At 41.5% G+C, this 20,767-nt stretch overlaps 1 protein-coding gene across 1 annotated transcript in view; it reads left to right on the top strand.

The window, feature by feature from the left end:
- Positions 1-20,767, top strand: part of col11a2 (collagen, type XI, alpha 2) — a gene marked incomplete at its 5' end in the record, with an annotated part of 36,809 nt that overhangs the window by 5,842 nt on the left and 10,200 nt on the right. The window contains 40 exons of the mRNA XM_042710732.1: positions 598-693; positions 778-2,328; positions 3,902-4,096; positions 5,559-5,783; positions 7,258-7,311; positions 7,571-7,612; positions 7,746-7,808; positions 8,125-8,199; positions 8,391-8,477; positions 8,619-8,675; positions 8,877-8,930; positions 9,084-9,137; positions 10,570-10,623; positions 10,916-10,969; positions 11,172-11,225; positions 11,441-11,485; positions 11,965-12,018; positions 12,126-12,170; positions 12,383-12,436; positions 13,297-13,341; positions 13,436-13,489; positions 13,854-13,898; positions 15,017-15,070; positions 15,410-15,454; positions 15,652-15,705; positions 16,066-16,173; positions 16,453-16,506; positions 16,609-16,662; positions 16,771-16,815; positions 17,267-17,320; positions 17,406-17,450; positions 17,545-17,598; positions 17,696-17,749; positions 18,020-18,073; positions 19,153-19,350; positions 19,619-19,672; positions 19,799-19,906; positions 20,224-20,331; positions 20,449-20,502; positions 20,622-20,675. Coding sequence (XP_042566666.1) covers positions 598-693; positions 778-2,328; positions 3,902-4,096; positions 5,559-5,783; positions 7,258-7,311; positions 7,571-7,612; positions 7,746-7,808; positions 8,125-8,199; positions 8,391-8,477; positions 8,619-8,675; positions 8,877-8,930; positions 9,084-9,137; positions 10,570-10,623; positions 10,916-10,969; positions 11,172-11,225; positions 11,441-11,485; positions 11,965-12,018; positions 12,126-12,170; positions 12,383-12,436; positions 13,297-13,341; positions 13,436-13,489; positions 13,854-13,898; positions 15,017-15,070; positions 15,410-15,454; positions 15,652-15,705; positions 16,066-16,173; positions 16,453-16,506; positions 16,609-16,662; positions 16,771-16,815; positions 17,267-17,320; positions 17,406-17,450; positions 17,545-17,598; positions 17,696-17,749; positions 18,020-18,073; positions 19,153-19,350; positions 19,619-19,672; positions 19,799-19,906; positions 20,224-20,331; positions 20,449-20,502; positions 20,622-20,675 — 4,308 coding nt within the window. The remainder of the gene's footprint in view (positions 1-597; positions 694-777; positions 2,329-3,901; positions 4,097-5,558; positions 5,784-7,257; positions 7,312-7,570; positions 7,613-7,745; positions 7,809-8,124; positions 8,200-8,390; positions 8,478-8,618; positions 8,676-8,876; positions 8,931-9,083; positions 9,138-10,569; positions 10,624-10,915; positions 10,970-11,171; positions 11,226-11,440; positions 11,486-11,964; positions 12,019-12,125; positions 12,171-12,382; positions 12,437-13,296; positions 13,342-13,435; positions 13,490-13,853; positions 13,899-15,016; positions 15,071-15,409; positions 15,455-15,651; positions 15,706-16,065; positions 16,174-16,452; positions 16,507-16,608; positions 16,663-16,770; positions 16,816-17,266; positions 17,321-17,405; positions 17,451-17,544; positions 17,599-17,695; positions 17,750-18,019; positions 18,074-19,152; positions 19,351-19,618; positions 19,673-19,798; positions 19,907-20,223; positions 20,332-20,448; positions 20,503-20,621; positions 20,676-20,767) is intronic.

The following is a 20,767-nucleotide window of genomic DNA, read 5'->3' as shown; positions in this document are numbered from 1 at the left end:
TCTGACTGTACTTCTCTGTGCACAGTTGGAAAGCTCAATGTGGTCTCCTCTCATGACCAGTATATTTAGTAGCGCTGGCTTTACCTGAGCAGCCAAACCGCCCCCCCGCACCCCCCCGCCACCCCACCCCACCCCAACTCGACCCTTCCACCCACCACCCAGTGCCCCTGCAAACCATAAGCACAAAGTTGCTGCTTTTTTAATATGGAGGTTGGCATTACTGGAGAAAACGGCCTTAATAGTTACTTTGTTGTCTGGCAAAATGGTATATTATTTCTTCTTATGATGCAGGTGTAGCTTTAACACCTTTTGGGTACGATTGTTCTTAGTGTAGAACTGCGTTACATGAGGCTATATCCAGTAATGCCAGAGGAGTCTCAACCAGTCATCCAAGCTTCATTGTGTCTCAAAACATCAACCTTTGTCTTTCTCTCTCCATCTGTCCATCCCCTTTGCTTTCAACCCCTCCCACCCCTGGTCTGTCTCTCTCTGTTTGTCTGTCTATCTGTCTGTTTGTCTCTCTCGCTGTCTCTTTCCATCTCACAACACCCACACCCATACAAAATTCATATCACATCTAATCAACACACGTAATAGGGTAGCAAAGCTAGTAATGGCGAGGCCAGTAAACCCAAACCTGCTCCGGCTAAAGCTAAGCCTGCCCTCGGCAAGCCTGCCCCATCAAAGGCTACCGCAGAAAAGGCCAAGCCAGCGGTGACTAAACCAGCTAAAGCATCTGCCGCCCCAGTCAAACCCACCAAACAAGCCAAAGTGGAGGCAGCTCCTGCTTCGGCTGCAGCCAAACCCACCAAGGCCAAGCCCACCGCCATTGATATCCTCCTGTCAAAAATTAAACCAACCACAGCCACCGTTGCTGCTGCAGCAGCTCCCAAAAACGGGGCTGAGAAGAAAGCCAATGGTAATGGCAAAGGGGCAGAAGAGAAAAAAGTCAATGGTGAGGTCAAAGTAAATGGCAATGGCAAAAACGGCGAAACCAAAACCAATGGCAATGGTAAGGGACCAGAGGAGAAGAAAGCTAATGGCAACGGTAAGCCCAATGGCAAAGCCAATGGCAATGGAAAAGCAACTGAGGCTCCCACCACTGTTGAAAAAAAAGAAAATGGCAAGGCAAAAGTGGCTGAAGAAAAGGTTGTGGTTGTTGAAGAGAAAGTAGTGACTGTTGAGGAGAAAAAAGCCAATGGCAAAGCCAATGGTAACGGCAAAGCTGCCACTGATAAAAATGGGGCTGACAAAAAAGTTAACGGCAATGGCAAAGTCAATGGCAATGGGGCAAAACCAGCCAAAGCTGAAGTGAAAGTAGAGGCCACAGTCGAAAAGAAAGAAAAGCCAAAAGTTGTAAAAGTTGAAGCTGCCAAAGTTGAAACTGCTGCAACTGAAGTTGCCAAAGAGGCCAAAACCAAAGTCACTAAAGTTAAAGTAGAAAAGGCTGAAACAAAAGTAAAAGTTGTAAAAACTGAGAAGAAGGAGGTCAAAGTTGCACCAGCAAAGGCAGAGGTTGTAAAAACTGAAACAGTGAAAGTGGTAGCTGTCAAACCAGAAGTTACCAAAACAGAGACTGTGAAAGTGGTAGCCGCCAAACCAGTAGTTATCAAAACAGAAATGGTGAAAGTGGTAGCCTCCAAACCAGTAGTTACCAAAACAGAAATGGTGAAAGTGGTAGCAGCCAAACCAGTAGTTACCAAAACAGAGACTGTGAAGGTGGAAGCTGTCAAACCAGAGGTTACCAAAACAGAGACTGTGAAAGTGGTAGCCGCCAAACCAGAAGTCACCAAAAAGGAAACTGTGAAAGTTAAACCTGCCAAAGCTGAGGTCACTAAAACTGAGATCAAGGTCACAGTAACTAAACCGGTCACCAAATCAGAAATTGTTAAAGTCAAGACTGTAAAACCTGAGGTGAAGGCCCCAACAAAAGCAGAGGTCATCAAAACAGAGAAAGTTGAAGTTGTTGCTGCCAAGCCTGAAGTCACCAAAACAGAGGTTGTCAAAGTTAAAACAGAAGTCAAAGTTGTTGCATCTGCAAAACCACCACCTCCAAAACCAGAGGTTGTTGTAATTGAAACCGTTAAAACCGCCGAAGAACGTCCAAAACCTCCTTTCGTGAAACCACCTCCTAAGAAAGAGGCACCAGCTCCTGTGCCTCTACCACTTCCTCCACTTCCCAAGCCAGAGAAAGCCAAGGTTACAGTCGAGATCAATAACGTCAAATCCACCTCCAAAAATTTCCCTCCCTTCGACAAGTCTGTGGTCAGCGGCACCACCCTCCCCGTGCCGGAAAAACCGAAGAAACCGACCAACGGTTATCAACAGGTACAAATAGAGAGCCCGTGTTGGCTGTCCAGAGCTTTATGTCCCTCCTAATTATTCTGGGGACCATGTTACTTTCCACAGAGATTTTAGCATTTTGGTGAAAAGACAGGGAAAGATCTTTATACAGTATGTAGCCTTAGTTATTATGCTGTTATGTATTAAGCTTGACGGTAAAGTTCTGCAATGTGTGATTTGTTGATGTTGTAATATGACAACAGCACAGTTAATTCGAATGTCAGTAAAGCAAGTAAAGATCAGATAGCTCGGAATTAGACTGGCAAAAAAAATACTCCTTGGCAGTGTTAGCCATTGTATGAAAAAAGGAGATGGTAGGAAGCCGTGTAGTCTTTTTGGTGTATTGACAGTAGCATGGTTCTGAAGGGTCAGGTTAGGGATCTTTAAAATCTGAATAATGGCAACCTGGTCCCCAGAAAGTTGGTGCATACTGATCTAGACCTTCTCCACCATTTTACATATCCTATGATCGATACGATCATGACAGACGATATGATATAGCGGACTGTGATATTGCCGCATGACTATCTGCACAGTCTTCTATCTGTTTCCCATTTTGATCTCCTGTAACTTCGAGTCTGCACTCCAAGTCCTATACTCGTTCTACTGTCTCTCTTGTCTAGTGAGTAGTAAGAAGACAACAAAAGTTTACGCATGCTATCTTTTAAATAGCGACAGTACGCTACCACACATCCGAATACATTCTGTAGATGTTTTAAATAACACAACACAACTTTCAAATCTGTCTCTGTCCTTTTCTCTTCTGCTGTCCTGTCTTCATTCCATTGTGTATCTGAGATGCTTCTGTCTTGGTCATATTTTACCAAAATATGAGTAAAACAGTCTCACGGAACAAAAGAGTGAATTGTTAGCATTCTCTCACTCGATCTGCATTGTATGCTATTACAGCAGTACAATGCAGGTTCAACACTACCTTGAAACTTATCATCCAAAAAAGCTTGTTTTTGTATCCTGGAAATCAAGTAAATGGTAAGGTGCAGCTGAAGACTTATTTTAAAAAATTATTTGTATTCACTCTTTCTGTGAGGCTGTGATTTGTAGTGATGTATTGTTCACCTCTGTCCTTCAAATTTCTTCAGAAAATCTTTTTGACCTAACAGAAGACTACACAACTCATTGTTTAATGTGCTGTTGGCGATGATTGCAACTCTGATCATCGCCAAAGGATTGGTCAGGTATTGGGCCTGCTTAGGTCATTTGCCTGACATTCTAAGGGGCGTAAGTTGACTCTTGTCTCTTACCCCATCATGGCATTGTGGCACCTTTAATATGTTCTGGAATTTTGGAGAAGAAATTCCTGCTGGGATATTAGATCTTGTTGAATGCCATAAGCCTTTGGGATGACAAGGTTTATGGCAAGATCTTTCATGCCAGCTTCACAATTCTCTATAATCATAGTGTAATATCTTAATAACATTTAAATTACAATGTTTGTCAGTACAATCATTTGGGCTGACAAGCATACCTTCTGTCGCCCTGGGTCTTCTTCTCCTTCTTTTTAACACGATAATTGGGATCTTAACTCCAACTAACCACTCACTCTTCCTCAAATATTCTTATCTCCACCCTGATCCCACCGACTTCCTGGCCCCCATCCAATCAGGACATAGATCCTGTCTACTCAGAGAGTGGCCCCACCCCCACTGAGACGGATTATTATTACACCTTAGAAGAGGAAGCAGACCCACAACCAGATGGTGAGGTGATTGGACATGATGCAACTCCCGGCCAGGTAAACCTGACATTATGGTAGGAGTCACAGAAAAGTATTAGTCAAAAACATTTTTAAGCGTAGCATTGAAAAATTGAATTAAAAAGATACGGCCAGACTTTCTCAAGAAGCATTGCCGTTTCATCCCCCCAAGATGGTATCTTCCACTAGTTATTTAATGAAGATGTCAGATTCCTAAGATTCAATGATGGCAGTCAGGTATTATAGGCACCCCAGTGTAATAATGGTGGAGGTGAGTCCAGTTCCCTTCTGTCTTAATTAACATAGTCATGTAGTACAGTCATTTTAACATGTTTGACTGTTTCTAACACATTGTAGAAACACATTCAATCTTTTCTCTCATTAATGTATCACACAGTAGCCACAAGTGCCATGAGAAGTGCAGCACTTTTCTCTCAAGAAGAATGCATAGCATTCATTTTTATCAAACATACTTATATGTCACACACTCTCAATAACCCCAAGATTGGTCTTTGTTCTCATATCAAGATAGGATGCAACTGCTTTCCACTTGAAATAAGAACAAAAATCTTGAGAGAGTGCGAGTCATATAAGAATATTGGTCTTGTAAGAGAATGAATATCATGCATTCTATCTCATTCAACTGTACTGATCTAACAAACCAATATGGAAGTAGCCTAATGTTGATGGTCATTTTGGGGGGTATTGGTATATTATGTTGTACTAGTTCAAATACATAGTAAATGTCTCATAAATATATGTATATTCATTTACCTCAAGTTACGGTAAGACGACTTAATTGATTTGTGACAGCTGAAAGGTTTTTAAGTGTGAAAGTATTTTGTTAATCTCAGACAAACTGGTAAGTTATCGCTAGCACATAAGCCATAATTGTAGCTGCCTCGTGTCTCTTACCAAGCAAAACACATTCATGACATGTTGTTAAGTGGTGGTTCATTGGCATTCTATGTCTAGACATTTCAGATTTGGGTTCAAATCAGGATGCATAACATCATGAAACAAACTTTATGTTTGTAGCAAAGTGTTGTGCTTTGGTGAAAGACAGTATTTGGTTCATGGAATGATGTGCATGCAGCAAGTACATTTCCATAGGCACTGAAAGAGGATGTAAGCTTTGGCTTCATAAAGACTGATAGATGATCATTTACAACTCAGTGTGATCTGTATTAGGCCTGTATCCCTCTCCCAGTGTCTATGTATTATCTCAGGTAAGCCTTATCTCATTGAATCTCCCTGCCCCTCCCCTCCTCCTCTTCCTCATCCTCCTCTTCCTCTTTGACCTCTCTTGTCTGTGAAATCTTTACCTTCCTTCTTTCACTCAACTTTGGAATCTATGATAAACATTCATGCTTCTTCAATTTCCATTTCCTGTCACCTTCCTGTCCCTTTCTATCCAATTTCCGTCTTTGGTGTTTCCTCTCTCTCAACCCCCCCCCCCCCACACACACCCCCACGTTCCCTTCCCAATGGTCTGGCCCAGGTGGAGGAGCCAGTTCTGACAGAGGAGGTAGACATGACCAAGTCAGGTGGCGAGGGGGCATCTCAGTCTCCAGATGAGGCTTTCACAGAGGAGTATGTGACCGGTGACTTTGGCATGAAGGAATACGACTATTCCTACAAGGACTACAACGAGCCGGCGCCCGAGGGAGAGACCGACGCCGGCCAAATGGGCCCTGCTCTGTCCGCAGTGACGGACGAGGGAGGCGTAAGTCATGCCCGCTTCCCACCAAATCCTTATTTCAGAACTCATGCCGACTCTGAAATGGGATTTGTGCTTGTAATTCTTTGACATTCTGTACGTTCATTATGGAGTGCAAATAGACCTATGAGAAAAGGGCTTGATTTTCACAGTTCTGAGCTGGTTCCAAACCTTTTCAGGAAGCCTGCCAATTTGGTGAGGACCACTGTGACATTTCCATCAGAACAATCACAGCCTTGTGCCTTGTCAGAAATGTATTTTCTGCTGACATGTGCAAATGTCTCTAATGTCCTGTACAACAGAGGACCAAAACCTGAGCCCAAATGCTGTGTGAATCAGGCCCTTCAACAGAAAAATAGAAAAATAAACAAACCAAAAAAAACTGCTGGCTCTTCAGTATCATATTTAGGCAGCTTTGCTAGAAGACTAGTTTTGTTGCAGCTCAAACTATATTTCCACTGACACAAACTGAACTGGGCCAAGGGTCAAGGAAGGAGCTTCATTTGAGTTAGACTATTCTAACCTAGACCAAAATACCAAATGGTGATTTCCAATTGGGCACATACTGTATATGAGATTAACTGTTCACATCTATGATGAAATGTGTCTAAAGTAATCTCAACCAATGCAAAGAACCTAGATACAGTGCAGTGCACAGCGTGCCCAACTCAGTTGTGTCAGGAGAAATCTTGCAGACCTTTATTTTGTTCATTGGAGAGAAGGATATCGCAAACACCTGGTAGTATTGATCTGTTACAGGTAACAGTTTTCATTTAATAATTTAACAGTTCAGGCTAAACTCATTTAATTAGGCTGTTTGGATCTGTTTGGACAGATGTAGGAAGCGCATGGTTGGTATGTAGGATATACGGTGCTGTATTGAGTCTTTGATTTCAAACTCAATGAGATCCCTAATAGTGCATTTATATCTCTTGGAGCTACCACAGAAAAACACGGGTAAAGTTTCAGAATTGCGGAACTGAATGTAATGTAGGTGCGTATGTTGGAGCACTCCAGCGTAAAATCACCAGACTGCTAGAATTCTGTCTGTGTGACTTATTTCACAACACAAAAATGTCATGCATTGTCAGGTACGTCTCTCATGGATTTTTGTTGGACCTTGGTGACCATCATGTGAACATGTCATAGGTTCTTAGTTTCCCTCAATGTGTGGGTTTCAGATGAGATCATAACCTTCAGTATGAGCCTCCAATCTCAATGGAGCTCCCTCATACTGCAGCCCCATCCATGACATCATCATAGGGCTTTCCTCACTGTAACCTGCTCACATCTCTGATGTCATAGTTTTCTTTCTCGGGTTCCACTTTATTGTTTTTTTCCTCATTTGCCGGTCCGTCGGCCTCTCGCCGAAGAGGCCAGTTCAGCTGAGGGCAGTGGGCCTGACGTTGATTAGAGCAACTCTCATGGTTCACCTGCACTGACTTAGCTGTGTTTTGGGTTACATATCTGTTTTCCACAGGCCGCCGTGAGTGCCCAGAAGGGAGAGAAGGGAGACCCTGCTGTCCTTGAGCCTGTGAGTGGGAAACCGTGTCACTACCCTGCACCTCACCTACAGGGGGCGCTATGCAGACGCATCCATACAGATGAAATGTGTTCCCAACTTAGACAATACGCCTCATTGACTTACATGCCATTTTACATTTAACAAAATAACTGACCAAAGAATTTCTTAGTTGAACCAAATTACACCTAGTGACCTAGGACACCTTAATTCCCAAGTTTTGAAGTTATTAATTCCATCTCGGTCCCCCCCTCACTCTCTGTCCTTGCAGGGCATGTTGATTGACGGACCCCCAGGACCCGAAGGACCAGCAGTGAGTGCTTCTCATATTTCATAATATCCACGGCAATTCTAATCATAGACATACATCACTGTTATAAGGTCATCCATACTTTTAAATGGTATTTGTCGTAGTTACATTTACCCACAATGCCTCTCTTTTTCAGGGTCTCCCCGGTCCTTCCGGCCCATCTGGACCTCCTGGCTCTGTTGGTGATCCTGGAGAGAGAGTGAGTGTGTCTCCTGTATCTAAAATATGGATATTGAGGCGAGTTCTTGATTTACTGATGTATTTGTGAGCTATCGTGATGTTCAAAAAGCTGACCATGGGGGAGCTGTGGCGCAAGCAGCAGCCCCGACCATGAACGGGCTCGAACGCCCACGGGGACCCAGGTTCGAATCCGACCTGCGGTCATTTCCCGATCCCACCTCTTCTCTCCAGCTCATTACCTGTCAAACCTTCACTGTCCTATCTGATTAAAGGCAAAAAGCCCAAAAATAAATCTTAAAAAAAAAAGACCTGACCACAGCACTGTCCTCCTGCAGGGTCCCACTGGTAAATCTGGACTGCCTGGCGCTGATGGAGTTCCTGGACCTCCTGGCACCTCCGTCATGCTGCCCGTGAGTCTCCTATACCTCAGCTTTACCCATCCCATCCCAGCCCACACACAACTCACACTTCATACTCATTGTGTGTCCGACCCTCACTCTTACTCATTTTCCCCCTTATTTTCATGGAGGTCTTGTCTATGGTTCGTAAACAGTAATTTGTGTCATTACTTAGAACCAATCTGATACCCCTCTCCCTATAGTTCCGCTTTGGAAACAGCGGTGGAGAGAAAGGCCCAGCCGCCTCAGCACAAGAGGCCCAGGCCCAGGCTATCCTGTCTCAGGCTCGGGTAAGCAGCACCTTCCCTCTGTGGACACTCCTGTAGAGTCTAAATCACTTCTGTGCGCCGACCAGTGACGGTGTGAATAGAGAGTAGCACTAGGTAAATGCCAGCTAGACGCTGTAATTGATGTTGTCTTTCACCCTTCAGCTTGCTCTGAAAGGACCTCCCGGCCCAATGGGCTATACCGGCCGTCACGGACCTGTGGTAAGAAAATAATCGCTTTGCACTCCCGTTTGGTTCTCTTACTGCTTCAAGTTGTTGTGGTAAAATATCAGAGAGAATGTTTTTGAGTTACGACCACTGCAACACAAAGGACTGTAACTATTAACACTATACATTTGTTACAGAAAATGATAAAATATCGGTACAATGGAAAATACAAAACACGGGTTTTATCTATTTTAGGGAACTCCCGGTGGTCCTGGACATAAGGGAGAAAGTGGAGACCCAGGCGCTCAGGTAACGAACCCCCACACCTGCAAAAACGCACTGACTATGCATCTAAAAACATGATTGTTGCACAATTGTTGGATCACTTCTATGGTTGTTATTTGTTGTGATGTATGTGATGTTGGGGGCTCATGAGGGACACCTCTGTTGTTTTATTTTCAGGGTCCCAGAGGACCTCAGGGATTGTCTGGACCATCTGGCAAATCTGGACGCAGGGTAGGTTTTGAATTTGAAAGCCTTTATAGTCATTGTATTTGCATACAAAGAAATGTGGAGGTCTGTGCCACAGTTGAGGTTCCATGTCTTTCTTAAAGGTAGAGTAGGCGATGCTGGAGAAACCTGCAAGAGTAAGCTATATTTGAAAACAATACAACCGAAAAAAATCCGCCCCTTCCTCCAGACCCCTCCAATGCCACTCCTCCAAAACACATGAACTATTGCGTGAAGACGGGTCCACAAGCGAGAGCGTTGGGGAGGGGAGCACAGCCAATCGTTGTCATCGCTCTCATTCACATGTCTCACAACTATCAAACACACAAATAAGCTTCATCGCCATATTTATAAAACATCCACAACAAAAGATAAATACCCTAAAACGACACTTGCACACAACTAACTTTACAATGCAGACATCATATACACAGATTACATACAAGGTATCGTTACGTGTAAAAATAGCTACATAGTCCACAACCGTTACTGTTGGGCTAATACATAAGCTACATACGTAGCTAGCTACATTTGCTACATCGTATAATCGTACAACAAACCAGATAATTACCTGTCCAACAAAAATACAGGAACCATGGCATCACTTTTCAGGCCCTTTAACTCCCTCAGTTGTCGCCATTGCTACCTCCGGACCTGCTGGGTCTGCATTGGGCTAAGTTATAGCTAAGTTATAAATGGATTATAGCTTGTTATGCTAAACCAAATACAAACCAACAATTTCCTGGCTTCCTGTCTCTGTGGTGGGTGCTTTTACTGAACTGTCAAGCTTGGCTTTGGACCCTTTCGTCCGTATCTCCATTGCTGCCCACAGACTTATGTGGCTGAGTGGTTGGTTGACTGTCAGCCAGACTGAGAGGAGGAGGCATGTTGGGTAACTGTGCCTGCACAACTCCCTTAACCCACGTATCGGACTGTGCTTCTAAGTTTGTGTCAAAGAGTTTGTATTTGTTAACCATGGAGGCCTTGGTACACAGCCCTTGAACTTTTGCAGCCATTCTGCACTTTTTATACCATTCTTGTGTGACAATATGGCTGCTTAGCCTTGTGGAGGACTCCAGTCATGTGCACAGGCAGAGTGCACAAAGGTGGGTGGGTAGGTAGGAAGACAGGCAGGCCATCCAACCCGAATGCAGTGATTGGACAGGCCTTTTACAGCCCTGCGACTGCCAAAGATGATGGATTTTCTTTCTTTTTATTGTCAAAGCATTTGATTTACTCATTGCTGTTGGGATGTAAAGAGAACTTAAATAGACATATAACAAACATGCCTCTAAAATAAATCGCCTACTCTAGGTGTTTGAGTGAGGAATGAACTGGGTACACGAGCCACTGTGCTGTGTCAGAGTGGAGTCAGCTGACATCTTTGTGTAGACTTGAACGGTAAAGGAGTTATATGTGTTTCTGTGCCTCCTCACAGGGCCGTGCTGGAGCTGACGGGGCTCGTGGTATGCCAGGAGAGTCTGGTACCAAGGTACACCTAACCTTTTTAATAAAACTGAATGTATTCAATCAGCACCTGACTTTATTATCCACAAAGGGGGACTTGTTGTGAGTGTTTGAAAAGACACAACAACTTATACAATAAATTGCATATAGACAAAAACGGAATACAGTGGTAAACTCATCATGAAGTGGTACTCTTTATGATGAGTTATTATTTACGATGCATGTCACTGCCAATGCATCCACTGTAGAAAAAAATGGATGAAAATAGTTGAAAATGATTTCAATTTTGTTTCTCTTTGTGTACTTGTCCTTATTAGGGAGACCGTGGCTTTGATGGACTACCTGGTTTACCAGGAGACAAAGGACATCGGGTGAGTATCCTCAGGTTCTCCTCAGCCCTGGACTCCTTTTGGCATTGAACACTGATCTCCTTATAGTGTGCGATTTTATTTAAAGCCCATTCTTTAAATACAAGCAGGCAAGACACCACAAATACACCACACTAGAAGATGGAAACCGTGGGTGAGGTATAGTGCCAAACGTTTATATGTCTTTGTGTTTTCTGCTCTGTAGGGTAATACAGGTGGACTGGGACCTCCAGGACCTATCGGAGAGGATGGAGAGAGGGTGTGTAAAATCATCATGAGAAAATGTATACCACAAATGCCTTTAAACGGCCATCCCATTTCGTGTACTGACGCTGTGTTAGAAAAAGATATGTGTCTAAGCAGTAATGCTATGATAGCTAAACATAGAGTGGTGTGGGTATTGAAGGAGGTAATCATTTCTGTCATAACATCTATGTTCTTCTGCTTTCATGAACCTCTCGGTCTTTTTTCCAGGGAGACGATGGAGACATCGGACCCAGAGGTGGTCCAGGTGAACCAGTGAGTATTTAAGCATTAAAATCATACCTGATTGTTGGTTTGTTTTGATTTTGATTTCATGTTTTCCCCCCAGTATACCTGAAGACACTGCATCACCACTCTATTATGTGCTCTCTCTAGTACAGAGAAATCTGTACTGGCTTACTGTGGAATATTTAGTCCAAAATGCAACCAGGAAGTGATTCATTCATAAAGAAATGGGGATATTTTACAGTATTGAGGTTTAAGCCCCATACTGGTATTACTTTGATTCATGTTGCCATTTTGGCTTTATCTTGCCATCTTTTTTCTAATTTGACCATACTTTACTTAACCAGTGGCCATTGATGTCATATAAAAGGATATGACTAAAGACAGAATCAGGTCAAATGTCTTACATTTTGGACCACAGCATTGTTCGCAGTGATGACAGTGTGTCTCCATTTCTCTTGTGTCCATCTCCTCACCTGTGTCTGTTGCTCCTCTCTCCTGTACTTTAGGGGCCCCGTGGTTTGCTGGGTCCCAAAGGTCCCACTGGTCTCCCTGGACCTCCTGTAAGTATTTAAGCACTCACAATATCATATTTATATACTTATCCTCTAAAAATCAGGGTATTCATACTTATATACTTATCCTCTAATAATCTCAATCTCTCTCGTAGGGTGTGCGTGGAAACGATGGTCCCCATGGTCCTAAAGGAAACTTGGTTAGTTGGTCTTTGCTCTATTATTAAAGTTAAACATTTCTCCAGAGGCATCTGTGTGTCAGACAAAAGTCGTAAAAGAAAATTCCGACCATAATGATATGATATTTGTTAATATGAACAGTAACATCTATAGCAAATAGTAAAATAAGTTTGGACTATTAAATGGTCTGGTAGCCTTACTCACCATCAATACTCCTGATCTTCTGTTTTAGGGACCCCAGGGAGAGCCTGGCCCTCCTGGACAGCAGGGTCAATCAGGAACTCAGGTAAGAGGTCGAAGTTCAATATAGATACGCAAGAACAGTAGTACCTATACTCAGTGGTACCTCTGTGGTCCTGGCGGAGTAATGGTTCAAATGCTGGTCTCTTGACAGGCTGAAATGTTGGACGTTTATCCCGTCCATTCAAGTCATATTTTTAGTCTGGAAGGATGGTTTTCACAAGCCAGAGGTCCCTGTTGAAGTTCTAATATAAGCCTTTACAAATTTAGAAAAGGTGATAACACATAGCTTCTATACTAATGGACTCCTTCAGAGTGTACTTTAGGCTAGATGAGCACATTGGCTATTGCATTTGATACATTTCAGGCTATCAAATGAATAGGCTGCTATTTCTAAAATAGAATGTCTATGCTATAGGCCAGTGCATTGGCAGACTATAATTATAGCTAGACATATAGACTTTAAACTTTGCCTAGTAAACATCCCAGAGGTAGCAAAAGCACATCCAGATGTGCACTGATAAACTGCACTAGTTAATCATCATATGTAACTTAACAGCATTGTTTCATACAAAGTTGGATAAACAGCTAGCTTTATTCAATTGTATATGGTCACAGGGGACTTCCATTAATTTGCCCACAGGTTGGTCTAGTAGCAGTTGTGTTATTTTACTAGCATAGCCACTTCCATAAAAGATCTTCAAATTGCCCTCATTTATCATGACAGCATACATATTGCTGTACATTCAAAATGCAATGAAATTACTAAATGTTACATGAGCTGATGTGAATGCAATCGAAATAACTTTGAATGACTTTTAATGTAACCTATAAGCAGATCAGTTAGAATCCAGTGGCGTGTAAAATATATCTATGTTAACCTGAAATATTTACATGGAATTCCAGGGAATGTCAGGACCTCAGGGAGCTGGTGGACCTCCAGGCGAGAAGGTAAACACACACTAAGAAATAAACTCTGCCATTTTAAGTTGGCATCTGTCACCGTCCATCAGAAGTGGCATGACGCCTGTTTGCTTCCTTCCAGGGTCCAAGAGGAAAGCCAGGTCTGCCAGGCATGCCAGGAGCCGATGGCCCCCCAGTAAGTACCGTCCTTTTTTCTCTGTGAGAAGGAACCAGTTACTGCCCCCAAAACGTTTGCCAGCTGTTATCTAAAACGTACTGAATTTTATATGTGTCTCTTATTGAATACTTGTTGAAATTATACTGCAACGTCCATATATTGAGCAAAATTCTCCAGCAGATTACAAATGAGTATCAGCAGATAAGACCCAATTATTAGTTTTTTTTGTCATGTCAAGTCATGCATGAAGAGCACTGTATGGCCCAAGGCTTTGTGCAGACCAATAAATGTATGCATTCATTGTGCTGTGGATTAAAAAAATCACCAACCTCACATACGTCCAGACTGCCTCCCCACTGATCTCTGCTCCTCTTACCCTCAGGGTCACCCAGGAAAGGAGGGGCCTGGTGGCACCAAAGGAAACCAGGTGGGTTCAGATCAAATGCCGTCACTGATTAAATATCATGTTCAACCGGGAATAACTTTGTATTAAGGAACATTAACTAAATACAAAAAAATGATCTATGGGCCTTTTGTTTGTGAAAAGAATGCCCCAGCTGTGGACATGAATGAAAGGGTGACTTTGAGGGCGCCTTCATTCATTTAGTATTGAGGGATATTGAATCAATGACTTCAGATAAGCAACACAATTAATAGTTACTTATTTTTGTCTTTAAACAAGTATTTTGAGTTAATCTAGTCAACAAACAGAGATATGGAATATGCCGTTTTATATCAGCCATAAGTAGGGATTAAATGAAATTAAGAAACTCAGCACATGTATATAAATGCTACCCTTTTCAGTATTTTCTAACATAAATCCACTGTATCCCCTCACCATTTCAATGCCCCTCCACATTCAATTATGGAATTATTTTGTTACCATTAGATATATTTGGCAAGCAGTGTATTACCAGCACATAGACAAATATTGAACAGCCAGCATTATTGATATGGTAGAGAAAGGCACTGCGGTAAAATCAGATCATCAGCTTACATGACAGTGACTGGCAGGAAATGTGTTATTGGCAGTAGCTAATTTTTATAACTTCCTCAAATTCAGTTTCGATGATATAAGATCATGTGAAGGAGAGATAAACACCCCAGTGGATCTCCCTTGCTGCTTAAGCTTTCACTATGTCACTGGATTCTTAGTCGAAAAATTTAAGAATAGCTTTAATTGCATTATGTTGCCAAATATATTGAAAATTCAAATCTTAGCAAGTTAGCTACATTTTATCAGCGCTAACTGTGCTCTTGTAGTTGATTGTAAGGCAGGCCTTTTGGCTGTTAGCTACTTAACTTGCTAGTTTTACACAAAAACTCTTTAAATTATAACCAGTTTTGGTTTCAATTTAATATAATGTCTCCATCCTTAAAGTTCCTTGGGTTGCAAAAGATTAGTTAGTTTTATTGTTAGTTAGCAGAGTTTAAACAGGTGGTATCTTACATCGTATCCCATTTGTTCTATTAAAAGCAACTTAAATCGAATGAATGTCAAATAATCTATTTTTTTCTAATGTCCTCTTTGTTATTATATTCTAGGGACCCAGTGGCCCTCAGGGTACTATTGGCTATCCTGGCCCACGTGGAATTAAGGTAAATCATGACAAATCATGACAAAACCATACCATTATGTCCATATTTGATTAAATGTGTTGGTATGGTAAGACTTTTTATGTCATGTTTAACTTGTCTATACATAAAACAATACTTTTCAAAACAGTAGCAGACTAACAGTTTAGTTATATACTTTTTATATAATTTGGATCTAATCATAATCTAACTAATTATCAAATTCACATGCTTTTTCAATTCCTGTAATTCAGTTATATACGCTGTTCTATTGTTTCCTATATTCTCTCTGTCAGAGTTTTGTTTGTGTGACAGTACTGCACTGTTTGAAATATTCACCAAGTTTCCACACAAACATTACAGGGAGAGCAAGGTATTCGTGGACTGAAGGGACACAAGGGTGAGAAGGTAAGTGACGAATACATGAAGACTATTTTACCTTTTGTAATGCAAGTAACTATGGTGCTTTCTTTGTTTAAAATTTAGAAATTTTACCAAACCTTTTTAAGTGGATCAAACATTAAAGTAATCAATATGTTATATTGTTGGATTATGGATATGATGGATTACTCTATGTTAATGAAGTCATTTTTCTGGATTATTAGGGTGAAGATGGATTCCCTGGAATCAAAGGAGACTTTGGAACAAAGGGAGAGAGAGTAAGGCTGATTTATTAAGCACCTACATCCCAATAAAGATATTATGAGTTGTTGCCTACCAAATCCCAACTTGTAGATCTTCTGATCTAAGATAAATCTTAGATAAATCAAATGTTTCATCAACAGTTTTGTTTAATTTCAAAAATTATGTTTTGCATATGGACTGTAGTCAGACTGTAGCCATTTTACAGTTTTACACTGATAATTTTATTATCAACCTTCAATATTACCTCTTATTTTCACTTAATGCTGATAACATTGTGTACATTAAGGTTTTATCAATGATAACTTTGCATTCTGAACACACAATCATTTATTTGTTTAATTAATTTAATAACAATGCATTGAATGGATTGATAGGGAGAGTTGGGAGTTCCTGGACCCAGGGGAGAGGATGGTCCAGAGGGGCCAAAAGGTCGTGTTGGACCCCCTGGTGAGCTCGGCCCTCTTGGTCTTGTTGGAGAGAAGGTGGGTCAACAAAAGCAATCATTCATTTAGAACAGGCACTGATAACAAAGATATGTAGATTCTAGATTAACACATTAAAGGTTTCAAGTGAAGCCATTACTGGTCCTCCATGTAAGACAATCTCAATTACCCTGTCATGCTCGAGATTTTTTATTTTTTTTTACAATTTGCATTTATTTGAAGTACACAACAATGTTTAGTATATAGTTGCAGTATAATGTTGTTCTGAAGTGAGATACATTTCAATTGTCTAATCCTAAAACTTTTATTTGACATTAGGGTAAACTTGGTGTTCCTGGTCTGCCCGGATATCCTGGAAGACAAGGAATCAAGGTCAGTGACAGAAATAGCTATAATTGACTGACAATGTTAACTCCCTTAATTGAGAAGAGGTCTAGGTGTTCACACACCTGACTTTATTTGTTATGTCCACAGGGATCTCTCGGTTTCCCAGGATTCCCTGGTACAAATGGCGAGAAAGGAGCAAGGGTAAGAATCATCACAGACATGAAGAAATAATTAGATTTGACAATGAGAAAAAAGTGTCAAAGTGTATATTACTTTAACTTTTCATCCTTAAATGTTGTCTTTTTGTAGGGTCTTATTGGAAAGCCTGGCCCAAGAGGTCAGAGAGGACCAACTGTAAGTTGACACAGCTCACTTAAATGGATTTACAAGTTATGATACATTTATTATGACCCTGTTTTGTTCAGTTCACTATAGTTGGTGTCATACCATGCTATATTAGCTTAGATTTGTGTTTAAAGCTATTCAAGTGAGTCTTGATGAGTTTGTTTCCAATTAAGGTCAATTCAATTCTACGGTTGTAGAATGTTTGTATTATTTGACCACAGTTCAGCTTCATAATTTACTCAGTTTAACTTACCTAGTACCTATCACTGTTTTGGTGGTGCGAAATAGGCAACTTAGTTCTGTGTAGTTTAAATGTCATCTGATATGAAAGAATAAAGAACAATTCATTTGAGTTTAGCTCAGATTACTTGACGCAATGTACATGCTTTTCACCTGACTTCCATCCTCATTAATTCAGTCTCAGCTGAAATTGAATTGTCATGTCTCCCATCTCTTCTAGGGACCCAGGGGACAGAGAGGTCCTCGTGGTACCACCGGAAAGATTGGAGCTAAGGTAAGATTCTGGAAATGAAGGTCATTAAAGAAAAAAAACACCTGAGCTCAGGTAAACCAATTGACTAAACTGTCTTTCTCCACAGGGTTCATCAGGAAGCGACGGTCCTCCTGGTCCACTAGGAGAGAGAGTGAGTGATCAGACTCAGAGACGACACCTGTTTTCATATCCGATTTGTTCAAATATTGCTGTTATTACTCACATCATGTAACTGTTCTTTACAGGGACTGCCAGGACCTCAAGGAGCAAATGGATTCCCCGGGCCAAAGGGACCTCCCGTAAGAAAATCTATTGTGCATTAATGCAATTTACACAGTCTAGCAAAAGAAAATGTGTCATATTTAAACTTTTACCTCTTTACTCAAACCATCCAAGGGACCACCAGGGAAAGATGGACTGCCCGGACACCCTGGACAGAGAGGCGAAGTTGTAAGTTGTAAAGCCTTATTACAATAACACATTCATTCATTCATATCATTCATTCATATCATTCAAGTTACAAGGTTATTTATTGGCATTTCATACAGAGCTCATTGTTTGGATACTGTGTATTGCTACATACCCTGGCTTGAAATATCAAGCTTAAAAAAAACAGAACTAATTTACTGTTCATCCCATAATACTCATTGCTAATCAGTGGCTGAGAGACCCTAATAGCCTATGACATTAAGATTTCCTAATTAATTGTCTCTTTTATAGGGATTCCAAGGCAAGACTGGAACCGCTGGTCCTCCAGGTGTTGTTGGACCTCAGGTAAGTCCTTTTTGTAACAGACTGGGTCAACTTTAGGGTTCAAACCCCTGACCTTGGTACTGGGAGTTTGGCAGTCTGCTCGCGGAAAAGAAATACTCTTTCCACATCACTTTTACTGAAGGGCCTAAAGTTTTGTTCTCTTTCCATATATATGTCCGTCTTTAGGACATAATTAATCAATTTAATATAAATTTGCTAGATTGAATGTGCTATGCAGTGACCTATTGGAGATCATTTGCAGTTGTACAGTCATAGGTAAAGACTGACTAATGATACAGGCCAAGGAACATCACATTATTTAATTAAATGTGAAACTTGCTTAAAAGAGTGATTGACTCAGTAATAAAGGTTGATTGATTGATTGACTCAATAATAAAAATTGGGCAAAATAAGAGTTCTAGGCCAGAGGTGACGAGCTTGTATACTGATAAGAGTTGTAGCTGGAATCTCAAAAGATCTTAGAAATGTTCTTGTTTAGGCAAACATGCAGTCTGAAATAAATTGAGGGGGTTGAGGGGGGGAAAATGGAACGAGAAACCTAAATAACCAACTACAGGTCAAATTTTGAATGGCAGTGCTATTATAGTATAGTAGCCTATAACTAGCCTTTTTAGTGATATATTTAGAGCCTACTTAGCACTTATATGATAAGGTCAGGGCCTAGATTAGACTATATGTTAGAAGGGATAGCCAACCTAATTATTAATGCAATGGACATACGCCTAATATGAACCGATCCAAGGAGAGCTTTTTTCTCATATATATATATATATATATATATATATATACACTCTGCAATAGTATCAGTTGTAAATTAATGGTTGATTAGTAAATTGCACTCATTAGTTAATTACATTAATTAGACACAATTAACTGTTCTCTATTGTTGCCATGTTTAACATTTCCATTCAACACTTATTAAGGTTGAATTCTTAATGACCGGTGGATAATAAATCACAAGTGTGGATCACAAACATGTATCACTTGTTTTTGTGGTGTCTTAATTGATATGAAGGACATTAGTCCTGGGTGTTGGAATAGAACCCCTCTCATTTGGATCTCAACACTTCTCGTCATAGGGTCCTGCAGGTGAGACCGGCCAAATGGGTGAGCGTGGACATCCCGGCCCCCCTGGACCACCAGGTGAGCAGGGCCTGGCTGGACCCTCTGGAAAGGAGGGAACCAAGGGTGACCCTGGTCCCCAAGGTGGCCCCGGAAAAGATGGACCCCCTGGTCTGAGAGGATTCCCTGGAGAGAGAGGACTGCCAGGAACCCCGGTGAGAAGGCTGACTGGCATGCATCTGGATAAATGCTAATGCTAGATGCTAACATTAGGATATTGTTTCACAACCAAAGGCCTATTTGACCACATTGACAAAAAAAGACAGCACCTGTTGCTTTATATTTTTCTTTTTTGGCCACAGAATGACCAAACACAAAAACAAAGACTTGTTGAATAGTCATTGCTTCACACAATTTCAGCAGGGATCATTAATTTGCTGTGGTGGTGATGTGAAGGTATTAAACCGCTATGCTCTTTTGTAGGGTGGCCCTGGACTCAAAGGAAGTGAAGGCCCAGCTGGTCCTCCTGGCCCAGCCGTAAGTCTCTCAAACATCTTTTAAAAAACATATTTACATTGTATTACCAGAGGTCTGTTGTTGCCCACGCATTGGGTTCTCATAAGAGGGACTGGTGGTCATGAAATGTCACTTCTTTAACCCTAGGGATCATCAGGTGAGAGAGGCTCAGCGGGCGGAGCAGGTCCCATCGGACCCCCAGGAAGACCAGGACTCCAGGGACCACCTGGAGCTGCAGGAGAGAAGGGAGTTCCTGTAAGTGTGTCCTCCCTACACAGAGCCTGTGTCACGGGACATATTTCAACAAAATGTTTTGCCTTTACTATAGTATAGCTTTCTGTCTCAGCATCAGTTGTGGTATAAGCCATAATTCCCTTTGTTCTCCACACCTAATTTCTACTTGTATAAAGTGTATTTATTAACCTATTTTTATCTGCCTGGTTTATTTCAATGTATTGGATTAAAAGACTAATTGGCTAAATGAGTTGCTGTCACTTATTGTTGATTGCATTTGTCCCTGTCACTCAACCACATTGCTGTGATCCAGTCTTGACTCTCTTCTCTTCTCTCAGGGAGAGAAAGGACCTCTGGGCCCAGGTGGCCGTGATGGACTCCAAGGCCCAGTGGGTCTCCCCGGCGCCGCAGGACCACCAGGAGTTTCTGGAGAGGACGGAGACAAGGCCAGTGACCCCAATACCCCTGATGCTATTATAATACAATATGTGGCCCCTTCTGAACAATGGTTTCTAGAGTGATGTCTTTTTGTGTGATGTATAACGTTTATCTTTTTCCAACAGGGTGAAGTTGGTGAGCATGGCCAAAAGGGGGCGAAGGGAGGCAAGGGCGAGCATGTGAGTAGCACAGCAGTCTTCGCTGTTGTATATATGAAGAATATCTTATTATTATTCCCTGTAAGGTCTGTCTTTGTCAATATTCCTCATCCCTAAATATTTGTTTGTTTATTCAAAAGGGTCCCCCTGGTCCACCAGGATCAATGGGTCCAGTTGGCCAGCCCGGTGCTGCTGTAAGTATGAGACTAAATGCTGTCTGTAATAGCTTTTGATTGCGTTCACATTTTCCATTAGCTTGTTTGGAAGTTGATGCAGGTTGAGTTCT

Source organism: Clupea harengus, chromosome 19, assembly GCF_900700415.2.
Source record: "Clupea harengus chromosome 19, Ch_v2.0.2, whole genome shotgun sequence".
Classification (NCBI taxonomy): domain Eukaryota; kingdom Metazoa; phylum Chordata; class Actinopteri; order Clupeiformes; family Clupeidae; genus Clupea; species Clupea harengus.
This window is presented reverse-complemented; position numbering and strand designations above follow the sequence as displayed.